Below are 16,830 nucleotides of genomic sequence, written 5' to 3'. Positions count from 1 at the left end.
AATTATGGCTTCTAGTAAAAGTTGCTTTTTAAATCTTTTTTTTTTTTTGGAAAAAGACACAGTATAACATAAAGCATAGAGTAAAATAAAATGTACTAGAAAATACTTGTAAAAGGTAGAATGAGAAAATCAGCTTGTGTGGGCAGGGGCTATAAGGGAGAGTTGGAAGGGACTAGCCTGGCTAAGGGCATTCTGCATATGTAAGGCAAGACTTACAAAGTGTGCTCTAGGAACTTTACCATACTAGTGATACCGAGGCAGGAGGTGAAAATGAAACCTTTTTTTGATCACCATGGCGGAACAGAGAAAATGAAACTTGATAGGTAAGTAGGATCAGGTCATAGTGAGTCTTAACTTGAAGGTAACTTTGCATAAACCAAGGATTGTCTTTTCTACTCCAGATCTTGTAGGTAATGGTTATGGCCCATATAAGTCATAACACAAATTATATTGATATTCTACCTTATTAGCAAAATGCAAACAAATGAAATGTTGAGGTGTTTCCAGTAGGTGTCTTTTTCATTCTCAAACCTTCTCGTATAGGTTCGAATTACGTTAATGAAATTTCTACCAAGCGTTTTCATGGATGCTATGAGAGACAATCCTGAAGCTGCTGTACATATTTTTGAAGGAACTCATGAAAATCCTGAGTTAATTTGGAATGATAATTCCAGAGATAAAGTGTCCACAACAGTTAGGGAAATGATGCTAGAGTAAGTAAAAACAATGGTAATAATTTATAGCCTTTAAATAAGATCACTGGGAAGGGCAAACATTTCTTACTGTGCCTGTCACCTCTAAAACTTATGCTAAAGATTAATGAAAATGTATTTTGTACTGAAGTTTGATATCCATCCCTTTTCTTCCCCAAGGCACTTTAAAAATCAGCAGGACAACCCTGAAGCAAACTGGAAGGTAAAATATACTTTAATTTACGTCTATTTTCTGTTGATTTAGTTAAGTTCTTACTGAGTCAGTTTAATGCCAACTTATAACTACTTTGTAATTAAGACTCTTGGATATTCCCCCTGGAAAATAAGGCTTCAAACATACAAATTGGAGTATTTAAACTTTTGAAGTTAGTAAGAACAACACCACTTCTGAACTTTATTAGGAAAAAATAAAACTCATAATTTGATTATATTAATGGCTATTTGTAGACTGGTTAACATTATAAACAATTCTTTAATATGGTGTGCATTTCTAGCTTCAAGATTATTAAGTGACTTGACTGTCATTCTTTCTCTATTTAAAGTTGCCTGAAGATTTTGCTGTGGTGTTTGGAGAAGCAGAGGGTGAACTTGCTGTTGGAGGCGTCTTCTTGAGGATCTTTATTGCACAACCAGCCTGGGTTCTAAGAAAGCCTAGAGAATTTCTTATTGCACTATTAGAAAAATTGACTGAGCTCCTAGAGAAGAACAATCCTCATGTAAGCTCGAGTCATCAGCAAAACATTTCAAAGACTTTGTTAACTAGACTGATGGTGTGTCTCTTACAACCTTATTCACAAAGACCATGACTTAGGAATTGGCCATCTCTTTCTGTTTAGCAGCCGCATTTAAATTCACATATGCCCCTTAATCATTTTTTTTGCCAGCCATGTTCAAAAGTGAAGCTCTTTAGTATGTTTGTGAACCAAAGTTAGAGATATCTATATTGAGAGGATGCTATTTCTAACAATTAAAGAAGCTTTAAAAGGTTTTTACTGTACATTCTAATGAATGTGTAATTTTAAGGAGAAACCGAAACGTTCAGTTTTCCTCTGAGATGGTGTTCTGCTTGGACATGTGCTTCACTCCACTTTGTGTATATGGCAGGAATAACCCTAGTCAAAGAATTTGACAGAAGAATAGTAACTGTGTGGTTGAATCCTGTACCTGTGCTCAAAACCTGAGGCTAGCAGGGAAGCAGAAGTAAGTGAGAAGGTAGCCTTGGTCTTGGTTTGACAAGCCAGATACCCTGATAGTATATAAGATTTTGCTTTTCAAAGCGTTTTTTGTTTTCAGAAGTTTTAATATTTTGTTGAGATTGAAGATAATTGGCCTACATGATTGTCATTGAATTAGGCTGGCTACGGAATAAGGTGATTAGGAGCCTGAGTTGTGTTTTAGATGGTCCTGGAACTCAGTCCCAGCCATACCACTGACCAGCTCTGTGATCTTGGGCAATACCTCATGACAGCCTCAGTTGCTGCATTTATAGAATAATCATAGCACCCACCTCTGAGGCTGAGGTTCTACTTACTTAATATATATAGAATACTTAATGTATGGCACATTTCAAGTGCTTAGAAGTTATTAGTTATTATCATTAGCTTAATAAAACATATTTTAGAAACATGATTAGTTTGCCGAGTATTTACTAGTGTTACTTTCCATAGTCATGTTACTCTAATAGGATTTTTACTAATACATAGTTTGCTTGGAAAATGCAGTCCTCATAAGCCAAAACTTAAGGAAAGCGCATAGCAGTTTCCTCCTATATCACCTTTCTTTTTGGACACATTCCAATTTTAATGTTAATTTAAGATGCATTTTATTATGGTTCTAGATGTGTGCATCTAGTGATATAAGCTGAAGGTCTGTTATCCACAATAGAAAGTGCTTTGTGGGAGCCAGACATGTTAAACAGTAGGATTTTTAATGAAACTGGGAAAAACATTTCACTAGTTCTGCATTCTCCTGGATCATTGTTCTGACAGAAACATACCTGCAACATTGTCTAAAAATTTCTAGTAATATCATTTGGGACATGATCTCCTAAACCTGCAATAGAAATTAGTATACCTAACCTAGTGAAATCCTGCTTAGATTAAAATAGCACATTCTTAAAGTTCTTCATGGATTCATGCCTTTTATCAAAGAAAATGAGAAGTTCATTCTCTTAGGATTCGTGAATCCATTTTTAATTATCAGCACTTAGAACTTTTGAATCCCTCGTTTTGAACACCAAATACTTACATTTGATATTTAGGACTATATGATAAATTTATAGTTCATTTTATTTTGTTTGTTTGTTTTACACCTGCAGGGAGAAACCCTGGAAACCTTAACAATGGCAACAGTGTGTCTCTTCAATGCACAACCTCAGCTGGCAGATCAGGTGCCACCACTGGGCCATCTTCCCAAAGTTATCCAGGCGATGAATCATAGGAACAATGCCATTCCTAAGAGTGCCATTCGGGTTATCCATGTCTTGTCTGAAAATGAGGTATTGATGAGTCCACTTAGTAGCTTATAAGCTCCAGAATTTATCTGTACCATCTTCTTGACTGATGTATTATAAAAATCCCCTTTCTGCCATGTGTCTTTTTGCATATGAACCACATGGTATTTTATTAGTTCTGGGTTACCAGAACAAATAGTTTTGATAAATACCAGTTTAGATGTACTTATTTATTTGATAAATACAAGTTTAGATGATATAATTAATAGAAGATTGAATTTGGTTCAGTTCATTATTAAGCTGAAAGTAAGGGATTCTTTTTTACTCATTTTGTTACGGTATTTACCATGTTATATAAATATTGCTACTCTACAAGTAACCTTCTCTTTTGTTCACTTAGCTATGTGTTCGAGCCATGGCATCTTTAGAGACCATTGGCCCACTGATGAATGGAATGAAAAAGCGAGCAGATACTGTTGGTCTAGCCTGTGAAACAATTAATCGAATGTTTCAGAAGGAGCAGAGTGAATTAGTAGCACAAGTAAGCGACTTCTAGATTTAGCACTATTTTAGGAAAGCAAACATGCCAAATAGATTTTTACTTACTTGGTACTGATTTGGTTTCCTTGACTCAGGGTTGGTGAAAGTTAACTTGTGAATTTGTATGTGCACAATTTTATAATTTATATGTACATAGACATACAGTAGTGTGTATAATATGTGTGTGTATATATACACATAAAGAAAAGTGGGGCAGCTGCCAACAGTCTTACCAACTTGAGAGTGCTTTTATGGTGTATGAAATTTAAATTTTGGCTATCCATTGTGCCATTAGTTTAGCTTAGCTTGCTTAGCTTGTTTTGTAAAATGTGCTTCATCCTTTTTGGAAAAATTTACTGTGTTTATTTATTCCTTTATTAAGTCATATTTAAGAAACCTGCCAATACATTTATTGCTTTTTTCAAAGAGACTGTCCACCTAATGGAAGCACGACTTGTTGAATATCCATGTAGATAGATGTTAAAGGAACAAAAAAAGATACAAATTTAAAAACTTGCAAAAGCGATCTTTCTAAAATGTAACTCAAAGAACAAATATCACAAGATCTGACTTGTAAATGGAGTGTAAAACAAACTCATAGAAGCAAAGAGTAGAATGGTGATTACCAGAGGCGGAGGGTGGGGAGAATGTGAAAATGCTGGTTTAAAAAGTACAAAGTTGCTGTTAGGAACAATAAGGCTTAAGATCTATTGCAGTATGGTGACTGTAGTTAATAATACATTGTATATTTCAAAATTGGTAAGAGTAAATTTTAAATGTTTCCACAGGAAAGTATTTGTAATGGTAGATATGCTGATTAGCTTAATTTAATTACTCCGCATCGTATGCTTGTGTCGTCACATCACTTCTCATAAATACATACAATAAAAAAGAGTAAAGTATTTAAATAGAGTTCTGAAGTATAACTGAGCCATTCTTCATCTTAAAAAGCATTCAGTAGTTTCCCATTACGTGCCAGATGACTAAGTGACATCTGCTATCCTTAGCCAGAATATAAGGCCCTGCATCTTTATTATCATTCTCTCAGCCCCTCAGCCTTTACTGCTGGCCCCTCATTGAGGCAAATAGAGCTGTTGGGTACATCTCAAGGAGATATTAGATGCTCTGAGGTTCAGACTTATGACTGGCTTGACGAGTTTGATGTGTAGGAAACAATAGGAGTTGGTACTACCACTTGATGGCTCTGTGACCTCAGACATGATATCTAACCTTAAAATGCTCAGATTCCTCATCTGTAAAATAAGGTTATGACTATCTCAGAGGGTTGTTATGAGAACAGTACCTGAAAAAAAGGTGCACTCACTGAATGTCTTTTATTTCTACCTGTTCCCTCTGAGTTTCAGAATGGATAGTAAAAATTGTGATACTAGATGATTATTTAGCTTTTATAAGGCTGATATGAAATGTACGATGACCACAAAGATTGATGTTTGAAGAAAATATGAAAAAATACTAATATATTTCAGAGATTGTTGCCTATTAGTACAGTGTTACTAGAGCAGGCAGCCCAATAGAGGGACTAAAAGCCTAGGTTCTATATTTTCTGGCTCTAAATACATATTTTAGTACTGCCCAGGTCTGTGATTTTGAATATATTTTCCCCTCTCTGTGCATTGATTATTCCATCTGTAATGATAATAGTGCCTACCTCATTAGGTGTATGGAAGATTGAATAAAATAATAGATATATAGCATTTAGAATGATTGATGGCACAGAATAAGATCTTATTAAATAAAAGTATCATTAGATACTTAAATCTGTATATGGCATAAGAGTATGGTGCAACAGGCTGCCTTCCAGGTATGGTCCAAGGGGTAAAATTATTTCTTCAGTAGTTTATTTGCATTTTTTCCTGTTTGTTTATATATGCTTAATGTTTCTTTTAGGCTTTGAAAGCAGATTTGGTCCCATACCTCTTAAAATTACTCGAAGGCATTGGCCTTGAAAATCTGGACAGCCCAGCAGCCACTAAGGCTCAGATTGTTAAAGCTCTCAAGGCAATGACTCGAAGTTTGCAGTATGGAGAACAGGTGAGTCTGCATAGAGGCAACTTTTGGTATCCTAAAAGCCAGGGTCTTGGCTATGGATGATCCATGTACCGTCCAAGTTCCACTTACAGATATGGTTATGTTGGCTGTAACTGGAGAAGAGCCAAAGACCAAGGATGAACTTGCATACCTGCGTCATAACTGACGAAAAAGCATAAATCATATACTCAGTAGTTATTCAGGAGGATTCTTCTGTACAGTGATGGCATGTTGTACATTTCCGGAAGAAAATGCTGGAAACCTTTAGCATAGGATATGCAGCATTTAGTGCTGGTTAAGATTAACTTTCAGCTCTAGGAGTTACTCATGGGTAGTAATAACCAAATTCATTAACTATCCCATAATGCCATTTTAAAAGATATAGAACATCATTTTTGTTTTCATTTCCTCTTTCTGGTGCTTATAAAATAGGGCTTTTTTCCCCCCTTTTATTGTGACTTTGTTTTTCCTATGTGTATTAATGTATTTCACCTGCATGTATTTGCTGACTTTGGGCCTGTTCAGTAATTTAATTTTCCTCCCAGGTTTTACTTTTATTTTTGCCTCTAAGGAATTCCTCATTCAGTGTTACTATGTAGCCCCATCTACTAATGCTCATTTCTTTTTATTGAGATGAAATTTACATAGCATAAAATTAACTATTTTACAGTGAACAGTTAATTGGCAGTTAGGACATTAACAGTGTTGTGCAAATACCACCATAACTAGTTACTAAACATTTTCATGAACCCTGTACCCATTCAGCAGCTACTCTCCCTTTCCTCCTCCTCCCAGCGTTTGGCACCCACCAATCTGTTTTCTGTCCCTGGATTTACCTCTTCTGCATATTTCATATAAATAGAATCGGAGTATGTGACCCTTTGTGTCTGTCTTGTCACTTAGATGTTTTTAAGTGTCATCCATGTTATCGATGCTTCATGTTTATGTCTAAATACATCATTGTATGTAAAGGCTCCCATTTGTTTATTAATTCATCTATTGATAGACGTTTGGGTTGTTTCCCTTACTAATGTTGTATAGCTTTTAATTGACTTCAGCTACAGCTTTCCTGTAGTGAATTTACTGAATTTGTATGTTTCCAGTAAAGAAACATTTTTCATGCCATTGTCATTCTATCAGTATGATCATTTAAGTGATTTAAAATGATATTAAGAGAGGCAGCATATATTGCTGTAGTCATTATCTGGTGTGTTTTTAAAAGTATTTTCTTGGTTTTTGCCTATGAGTATTCTAAATGCCAAGCAAAGGCTCTCCTGCACCACTTGCAGGCAGTTGTCTTGTCCTTGACTTGCCTCAGGATTCCTGGTAATGAAATTAGCAAAGTAATCTTGACATCCACTTTCCACACCCAAGGGAGGGGAGGAAGGACCTATAGTAGTTTCCAAATAGGAAACTACTTTACCAGCTTTACAGCTAATCACTTCCACTCTTGCCTCTTTCCAAGGCTGGAGCAGGTGCCCCCTCCCTTGGACTCACATGGTCCCCATGTATAACCTTACTTTAATTCTTACCACAAAATTATTTGACACTGTTTCCCCTACTAGATAGTCTGACAGACTGTTCAGAGATAGTCTTTTTCATCTTTGTGTTCACTGTGCCTACCACATTAAGAGGTGCTTGATAATTATTTGATAAGAACATTGATGTCACTAAGTTGGTATTTCCTGAACATTCGTTAGTGTCACACAGAAATGTCTTTCATCTTAGTTTAGTGCACATTCCCACATATGTATTATTTATACACATATGTGTATGTATTTCAAAGAATAGTACCCATTTTACTTATGATACTCTGATGCTTTCTGTATTAACCAGTTTTTTCAAGCATGCTGTTCACAACCCTCCTGATTGTTTCGTAAACCTCTTTAGGTCACAGCTTATAATTTGAAAGACTGCTGTAAGTTTTAGCTCAACTTGGCAGTATCTTCTCCCCAAACTCCTTCCTTGGGAATAGCTCATCAGCCCATCACTGTCAGTCATCTATTACTGTCAAAAGAAAATACTCTGCATAGGAATCTTTCTGCTTGGATTACATATGTCAGTAATTGTAGGTTCAAATAATAGAGTCAGCTTTAAAGGGACGACTGACTTGAGGACCTCTTTGGGTCTCCTTTAATGAGATGTGTCTGACACAGGGCCTGCTATGGAGTGTTTGATGAATGCTAGTTGTTGCTGCATATTTGGGTCTTTCCTCATTGGCTGCCTTCCTTGTGGCTTTGGAAGTTGGTTTTTCTTTTTGTGTTCCAACATCCAGTCCTTTATTTTATGTTCAAAGGGCTTGCTTTACTTTCCTAGGTGAATGAAATCCTATGTCGTTCTTCAGTCTGGAGTGCCTTCAAAGATCAGAAACATGATTTGTTCATTTCTGAGTCACAAACAGCAGGATACCTCACAGGTAAGCCATACCTAATTGGTTATTGTAAGACACCTGGCAGAAGCCACTTGGACCTTCTTTTTGCCCTAAATAGACTTAAAGTTGTATTCAGAGTGTTTCCTAGGCTACTAGCTGACCTTTCTTGGAGGTGCTATGAGCATGTAGTAGACCTCAGGTTTTAGCTTTATATAGCATGCAAACTGTTATGTTGAATTGGCACTGCCTAAAGCCATGTATTTTGTTCAGTTTTGATCAAATTAATTGGGTTATAGACTATATTTGGAGTATGTCTGTATTAAAGTGTTTATCTTGTAAAGAGAATGAATATCTGCTGAGGAATATCAATATCAGAAACATATCATTGTTCCATATCTGTCAGAATAACAGATTAAAGCTCCAAATATATATAATTATATGTAAAAGAGATTCTCCTAAGTTTCCAGTGGTTCATTTTTGGTTTTGGTAAATAATTAGGGTGTGAATTTTATGGGGTGGAATCTGTAGGTATCATGAATGAAAGCATGTTTTACTGCTTTGGTTTCAAAAGATCTTATGTTTAAAACTCAGAATGTTTGACACACTCATTGCATAATTGTGGAATAGTCATTTTCATATAGGCTTCAACATAAGAAAGTCAGACTATTGCTGAGTGCTAAAGAGGCAATATCTTGTCTCGTATAAAAGTTTTGAATTTGAAATTAACCTTAGGAATATGAGGCGCTTCTTGCTGTCTGCCTGAAATGGTAGTATATAAAAATATATCAGCCCTGCATTCTCTCCTAACAAGAGATGATAAACTAAGATAAACCAGAGATTAAGAGAAAAAAATTATCACCCAGCATTTCTAAGCCATTGTAATTGTTTTTATAATCTTGATTGCTAGTATAGAAGTTTATAAAATCATGAAGACTCGACCTTGAATATTCAAAAGTAAGGACTTTGGAGGAAGTTCTGCCTGGCTTTAATTTTAAACTCGGTGTGACCCTTTTTCTCTTCACCATGACCTCTAATATTAACACTCCAAAAGTTGGAGCAGAGTCCTAAATTTTATAAACATGCAGTGCTTTGGTTGCAGGTCATGTCCTATTCAGAACAGTGTCATAGGTTTTCATTTTAATTTTTTCATCCCCTGCCCCTCATATATATGGAGAAAAATACCTAGTGTGTGGTCTTAGTCTATCCCATATCTCTTTTCAGATTTGGTCTTAAAGCTGTAGCTTCTAAGTAGGAGTTTGTTCTCATACGCACTCTAAAAACTTTGTCCAAAAGTTTACAAACAACATTTTCATGGCATTACATTAGTTACTTTGTGTATAGGATGGTATGATTGAAAAAAAAAAAATCTGCCTTATTTTTATTCATTTATTTATTTTGAGACAGAGTCTTGCGCTCTCACTCAGGCTGGAGTGCAGTGGCGCAACCTCTGCCTCCTGGATTCAAGCGATTCTCCTGCCTCAGCTTCCCAAGTAGCTTACAGGTGTGCACCACCACACCCAGCTAATTTTTATTTTATTTTATTTTTTTTTAGTAGAGACAGGATTTTGCCATGTCAGGCTGGTCTCGAACACCTGACCTCAGGTAGTCCAGCCACCTCAGCCTCCCAAAGTGCTGGGATTACAGGCATGAGCCAGCACACCTGGCCTCCTTCTTTTTTTTTTCTTGCAACAGAGTCTGGCTCTGTTGCACAGGCTGGAGTTAAATGGCACAATCTTGGCTCACTACAACCCCTGCCTCCTAGATTCAAGCCATTCTCCTGCCTCAGCTTCCCAAGTAGTTGGGATGACAGGCATGCACCACCATGCCCGGCTGATTTTTGTGTTTTTAGTAGAGGCTGGTTTCAAACTCCTGACTCGTAGGTGGTCTGCCCACGTTGGCCTCCCAAGGTGCTGGGATTATAGGCTCATGCCACCATGCCTGGCCTTTTTTTTTTTTTTTTTTTTTTGAGATGGAGTCTTGCTCTGTTGACCAGGCTGGAGTGCTACAGCATGATCTCAGTTCACTGCAACCTTCATTCAAGTGATTCTCATGCCTTGGCCCCCCAGATAGCTGGAATTACAGGTGTGCATTGCCAGGCTGGTCTCGGACTCTTGACCTCAAATGAGGTCATTGTACTCCCAAATCCTGGGATTATAGGTGTGAGCCACTGTACATGTCCAGCTTTATTTTTCTTAACTAAGAATAAATTGGCCCTGAAGAATAGTAATGTGTAGATTATAAAGCCTCTTCTAATTCTTTTAGTTCTGTCTTACCTAGCATTCTTTGACTTGATGAAATAAAAAACATGTGTCCTTTACTTACTGACAGTGTGAACCAAAAGGTCTGTGGTTAGAATCCAGAAGAAGTAGGGGTTTATCTTCAGAGACCTGGACTTCATTTGGTCCTCACTCCCATCCACATGCTCTAGTAACTACAGGGAAAAGGTACAGGGAGTAAAAAGCTTCTTGTCTGTGCCTTTCTTTTACCTGGATCTGTGGGGTGCCTTCTGAATAAGATATGAAAAGTGTTTGTGAAGGGGTTGGAAGGTTAGGGAAAAAGAAAAGCTCTCATTCCTGGGCTGCCTTAAAGGGCAGCAAGTTCTGTACAGGCCTGGCCAAGTGGGAAGATGGTATAAAACCCTACTGGGAAGGGATTTGGGGATAATGGGTCTTTCAGAAGGTATTACTGAAGCCTGCAGACATGTCCATGTAGAACAGTCTGAACAAGCTATAAGCATCGTTGGCCCCAGAATTGTGAAATTCTGGGCACGTTATCAATCTGGGATGCTCTTTTGTACTGATGTTAGTTGATTGAGATTTTTCATCAGCTCTAGTCTGTCCTGTTTGAAAGGACTAACTTGCTGGGTGCAGTGGCTCATGTCTGTGATACCAGCAACTTTGGAGGCCAAAGTGGGCAGACGACTTGAGTCCAGGACTTCCAGACCAGTCTGGGCAACACAGCAAGACCCCATCTCTACAAAAAAAATACAAAAATTCAGCCAGGCATGGTGGTGCATGCCTGTAGTCCCAGGTACTCAGGAGGCTTTCTTGAGCCTAGGAGGCAGAGGTTGCAGTGAGCTGAGTTTGCAATTCCACACTCCAGCGTGGGCAACAGAGCAACACTTTGTCTCAAAAAAAAAAAAAAAAAAAAAAAATTAGATTATATTAAAAATGAAAAAACTAACTCCATTTCAAAAGTTAAAGCTCCTAACTCTTGCTCTCTGCCTGAAAGTGTAGTATATAAGATGTGAGGCCCACATCCTCCTCTACAAATGATATAGGCAAATTAAGAGATAATTAGGTAAATTTACCGCTAGTTGGATTGATGTGTGCTCATTGCTTGAGTCGCCAAATGTTTTTTGTGTTTGAGCTTTTCATTGATGTATTGTGCATCATGTGTTTGATAAAAGGGGCATGTAGTTCTAATAATGATAAAATACCATGATGTGGAACTCCAGGAATTTGTAGTGTTGTGTTTAATTGGAATTGCATTTAATTAAAGTGTACTCTGTGCTACTCCCAAACTTCAGAAGATACAGATTGTACCCACCCTTCTGTAATCATTGAAATCAGGGTGCGGTGACAACACACATCATCAATCCTTTCTTCTAACTGTTATTTTTAGGTGAGTTTGGCAAGTTAGGTGGATTTTGTTTAGGACATGGGGAAAGATAAAGGAGTGAATTACCACTTCAAAGTAAGATCAAAATGACCAAAAGTACATTTTCTTCTCTCTGGCTGCTGAATAAATGTCATTCAGTCACATGCTCAAGATTTGGGAAAATTTTAAAGCCCTAGGTAGGATTATTCAATGTTGATAAATCAGACTACATACTTCCATACGTTCTCTAGCCTGGCATATTATTTTGTTTTATGATAAATGCTTATTTAAAAGTTCCTCAGTGGAATTTTTCCTATCATGCATGTAAATTGTGGTTGCTCATTATCCAGGGCCCTTGATTACTTAGCCATTTATTAGGTTCTGGAATAGCTTGGTGCTGACAGTTCAGGGCCCCATAAAAATAATTTCAACAGTGAAAATCCTCAAATTACCTCACCTAGAAAATCAGTAGCAAAAGAAGGAACAACAGGAAAAGGAACAGAGGCCAGGGTGAAGATGCTTTTAGGAGCTAGAATTGGTGATGAACTTTTGATGTATATACTTTATCATGGTAGCCAATTCAGTTCTGTGGGATTCTTTGTAAATTTTTCATCTTATTTCTCTGAAGTCCAGCCTTGTGAAACCTTGCCACATGTCCATTCCTGGCACCCCCTGCTCTTCCCATCTTTCTTTGGAGAGAACACAACTGCTCTTTTCCATGCTAATGACCAGGTGACACCTTTTAGCCCCAGGAAACCAGACACATCCTCAAGGAGAGGCCAGGGGCCTGGGGAGAACATCTCAAACTTTGTAGAACTCTCCAGAAATTGATTTTGATTTGCCTTTCCTAAAGAGGCAAATAATGGTGCTAAAAATACCTAATAAGTTTATGAAGTTATTGCAAGACAACTCGAAAGTAGTTGTTTGTATGGTAGTCAGCAGATGGCACTGTGTTTCAAATTTAAAATACCCAGCAGTTAGCTGGGCAATGTGGCACGCCCTTCTGGTCCATGTGGACAGGCTGAGTCCGACTACTCAGTAGTCTGGGGTGGGAAGATCACTTGAGCCTAGGAGTTTGAGGTCCGGACAGGGGAGTTGCTTGAGCCCAGGAGTTCAAGGCAGCATAGCGAGACTGCCATCTCTTAAAAGCACACACACAAAGATGGGCGAAGGGAATAATTATCCAGCAGTACTCCAGCATGCCTCAGCACACAGTTTGAGAACTGCTTCATTCATGGTTTGGTCTTAGAACCTATTTTGATAAGAACCAAGTTGAGCCCACAATCAATTGCTTAGAAACCACACAGTCTGGAGTGTTTGAGGTCTTACTGTTAAGGGTTACTTCTTTGATGAGACCTGCTGCATGGTTTTGCGGTAATCATGCTACAGACTAAAGTTCAGAAAATGATGATGGGTGGGAAATGATCACAGGGTGCTGCTATAGCTCTGAACTGCGTTGCCAGTGGGGGGTTGCTGACCTGGTGGCCTTTTCCCATGAGCAGACTGAAAAGGCTGGCATCCTGATTGGCTCAAGGCAGGAGTTGATAGATGCAGGCCCCACAGTACCTTAAAAAGGGGAAATTTTTTTTGTAAGTTCTACTAGTACAAGGTTTTTATAAGTACCGCGTTCCAAGTAGCTGGGCACTCTGATTGGCTTCAATTACAGCTCACACAGGCTGAGTCATCTCTGCCCATGTGTCTGAATAAGCCATTTCATATCCACAGTACAGTACTTTTACCGTCAAAACAAGATGAATCTGAATGGTGGCTTTTTGTCCTCCACCAATCCCTATTTCTGCCTTCATCAAACTACTCTGCTGTTTGCAGTTCCTCACAACTTCCCTTGCTGCTTATATTTCTTTTTTCCCCTCAGGTGTCTCTCCTTCCCTTCTAACTGGCAGCAGCCCCCTTCACCTCAGGAGCGGGCTTTAGATCCGCTCTGCCAGGCAGCTTGCTAACTTCTGTGTAGCTCTCTGAAGCAGGTAGAGAAACATTTTGCTAAATGCATGCCATTCCCACTGCCTTTCTAGTCCTAACCCTTCAATGTTTAGTTGTTTGCCTTGTTTCCTACAATTTCAGCTAAAACTATTGCTAAGTATGCAATATTATGCGACATTGTCCCTTGCAAGTACTTGTTAGTTTGTGCAGTGCTTCTGAGGTGTAATTAAATGTTTATGCAATGTTTAAACTCTAGAGGGCTAAAGCCATTAATATGCCTAGAGAACACATCTCGATAAATGCTGGCATATATGGCATTTTCATGCAATAGAAACTGTTAGAATCAAGGGAGAAATAGAAGACTAAAATATCAGTACCCTTTCACATAGCATTCTTGTTTTATCCTGTGACAGATGGATGTCCAGAGCCTGCCTTTTCTTTCTCAGAGTCCTTGGTGTAGCAACCCTTGTTCATTTGGTGTTGTTACAATAGCATTTCTTTGCACCAAATGAAAATAGGCTAGAGTGTTGACAGAAGTGTTTATGTTGAATTTCATCACGGGACTTTTGGATGGGCTGAGTGTAGTTTCTTTTGTCTGTTTCCATTTTTTCCATTTGACATAGCTCTTTTCAGTGCTCAGAATTTTTTGAAAGACTGAACTTTCCAAATGTAAGAAGGAAAATTGTTTTTCCATATTTCCACACCAGTGTTACTGTCCAGCATACATTTTGAAACAATTTCTAGTCTATAGTATGGGCAAACGTGAAAATAGTACCATGTAGCTGTTAAGGTATAGGTGTACATTTAGGTCATCGAAATAGATTATTAGTTTCATGTGATGGAGTGCCTGAGCAGGTTCTGACATTATTATAAAGGTCAGTGTTTGCACTAGACTCTCTCTCTAGAAGTGTGTGCTTTCCTTTTTCTCTTGCAGGACCTGGAGTTGCTGGCTACCTTACTGCAGGTACATCCACATCAGTCATGTCTAACCTGCCACCTCCTGTAGACCATGAGGCAGGTGACGTTGGCTATCAGACTTGAAATATTCACAAGAGACAATAAACGCTGAAAGGCCAGTGCCGAGTCCACATTCCTCCAGCTGATATGTCGAAGCAAATTCTTACTGCCTTTCTCCTGGTTTCATGACAGTGTTATTCCTTTTTCTATAAATATATTTTTAGGAAAAAAGTCAGTGATTGTAATTGTATCACATTATAAGAAAGCACTCTGTGGATCAACGTAAGTGGGTACACGAGAATTTTTTTTTCTTGGTGTATGTAAGCACATTTTGTTCCTGTTTACAAAACTGTGAATCAAAAAGACAAAACTTTCCTCCTAGTTTTTGTAATTTTTTTTTTTGAATTAGCATGACTGTAGGGTTGAGCTACAGTCAACAAAAATTGGGCTAAGTGACTTCCCCAGGAAAGAATAGTTTCTTCTCCTGCATCAAGTCTATGTGGCCATCCTCCTCCCACCATCCAAGACTATTAGGTTCTGTTGTCCCTGCACCCCTTCACTGGTATCCTCAATCATTAACCTGAAAGCTCACAGTACACGTTAGTATGTATAACTGGCTTTACCAAATTGAATGAAAAGGAGCTTGTGCAAAAAAATTTCAAAGTGGATGTCAAGATGTTATGTAAGAGATTCGTGTAATTGTGAAATGTTCTATACACTATCAAATATATAAAGCTTTCTATATTGAATGTATATTATACAGATCATTCATATGTGTACATAAAATTTTAAAAATAAAGGGAATTGACTGCTTTGTTAATGATATATATCTGTTCTAGTTTAATCTTTCCCTTTGAAGACCTCATATCTTTATTTCTAAGACAGATGAAGTATTAAACAGACTATCTTACATTTGTATCTCCTCATACAGACAGCTGCATTGACATATCTAATCATTCCAAACTTTAATATTTCAGCCACATCTAAGTTGCCATACACAGACAGCATCTCATTTATGTTTCATACAACATTCAGGAATGGGTCAGGCTGTTAATAATGTGTGAATTAATGTAACATTAGTATTTTTTAAGAGACAACTAAATAGCCAGAAGATTTTTCAAATAGCAACTCTCAGCACATAGATTTTCTAGTGTGACTGCAAGCTGCAAGAAACCATAAACGTGGAGAATATAAACAGTTCTTAAAGAAGGGGGAAATACCCACACCTCCAAGATTCCTTTCAAACCAAGAACCTAGTTTACAGCTGATGTGTAAGAACAGCCAAAATGGAAACTTCTATTACAAATCACTGATTCAAACTTTTGCATCAAGTTTATCATCTCTCACAGATTGTTTCTAGACAATAGTAGGCCATAAACGTGTTCACTAAAAGAAATTATAACAGCTAAATTGGGATTAGGTATTGAGAAGAGCATAAATCAACATAGCAATATTTTCTTTTAAATACTAAGTATATAAGTATTGTGAGTATAATAAAGGCCTGTAAATCCACAATCATTGATGTTTAGATGCCAATAATAGCTAACCTTTATTGAATATTTACTGTCTGCCAAGTATTGTATAACCTCATTTAATCCTCAGAACAAACCTGTCAGCCAGTTAAACCTCAAAGCAAACCCATCGGCCTGGTACCGATATGATTCCCATCTTCCAGGTGAAGTACACGAGGTTCAGAGAAGTAAAGCAGCTTACTAAAAGTCACACAACTAGTAAGTTACAGAGTAAGAAATCAAAACTACTCTTATGTGTCACCAAAGTGTATATTCTGAGCCATTATAGTAAGACAATAGCAATGTCAAGCAAATGTATGTGATGGAGAAAGTTGAGTTTTGATCTTTCAGGGTGGAGGCTTTACCTGAGATTTAAGCATGAAGCCATTTGCCTTAGTCCTGAGATAGATATAAAAGTGCGACAGCTTGAGCAGGGTAACAGGAAAGTATATATAGGACACCTGGAGGGGTGGGGGGTTGTCTGGTACAGCTAGGGGATAAAGGTCAAGAGAGAACCCAGCCTGAGACCCAGGGAGGAGCCAGCTGGACCATGTCCTAAGTGCCGGGCTGAGGCATGAACATCAAACCTAATAGTGATCCAGGAATGAGATCTGTGTTTTAAAATAAATAGCAGTGTGGAATGATCAGTTTGGTGTGTTTGTTATGGGAGGGGCTGTTTAGAGGTAGCAAAACTCCAAT

The 16,830-nt window shown here is 37.9% G+C and overlaps 1 protein-coding gene across 3 annotated transcripts in view; it reads left to right on the top strand.

The window, feature by feature from the left end:
* DNAJC13 (DnaJ heat shock protein family (Hsp40) member C13) overlaps positions 1-15,445 on the top strand; it is a 120,964-nt gene extending 105,519 nt beyond the window's left edge. Inside the window, exons 50-58 of one of the 3 annotated variants that reach the window (XR_004265025.1) lie at positions 544-713; positions 873-915; positions 1,256-1,429; positions 3,031-3,210; positions 3,566-3,706; positions 5,614-5,757; positions 8,071-8,170; positions 13,599-13,707; positions 14,598-15,445. Coding sequence is in view for 2 of the 3 variants with exons in the window: in XM_032266534.1 (XP_032122425.1) it covers positions 544-713; positions 873-915; positions 1,256-1,429; positions 3,031-3,210; positions 3,566-3,706; positions 5,614-5,757; positions 8,071-8,170; positions 14,598-14,704 (1,059 nt within the window). In the remaining variant the exon portion in view is untranslated. The remainder of the gene's footprint in view (positions 1-543; positions 714-872; positions 916-1,255; positions 1,430-3,030; positions 3,211-3,565; positions 3,707-5,613; positions 5,758-8,070; positions 8,171-13,598; positions 13,708-14,597) is intronic. The other 2 variants (XM_032266534.1, XM_032266543.1) reach the window with 2 other exon arrangements.
* Positions 15,446-16,830: the final 1,385 nt, after the last annotated feature.

The sequence above is a fragment of the Sapajus apella genome, unplaced genomic scaffold (assembly GCF_009761245.1).
Source record: "Sapajus apella isolate SASKATOON/1434 unplaced genomic scaffold, GSC_monkey_1.0 scaffold4, whole genome shotgun sequence".
NCBI classification, from domain to species: Eukaryota; Metazoa; Chordata; class Mammalia; order Primates; family Cebidae; genus Sapajus; species Sapajus apella.
Note: the sequence above shows the minus strand (reverse complement) of the source record. Positions and strands in the feature narration are given on the sequence as shown.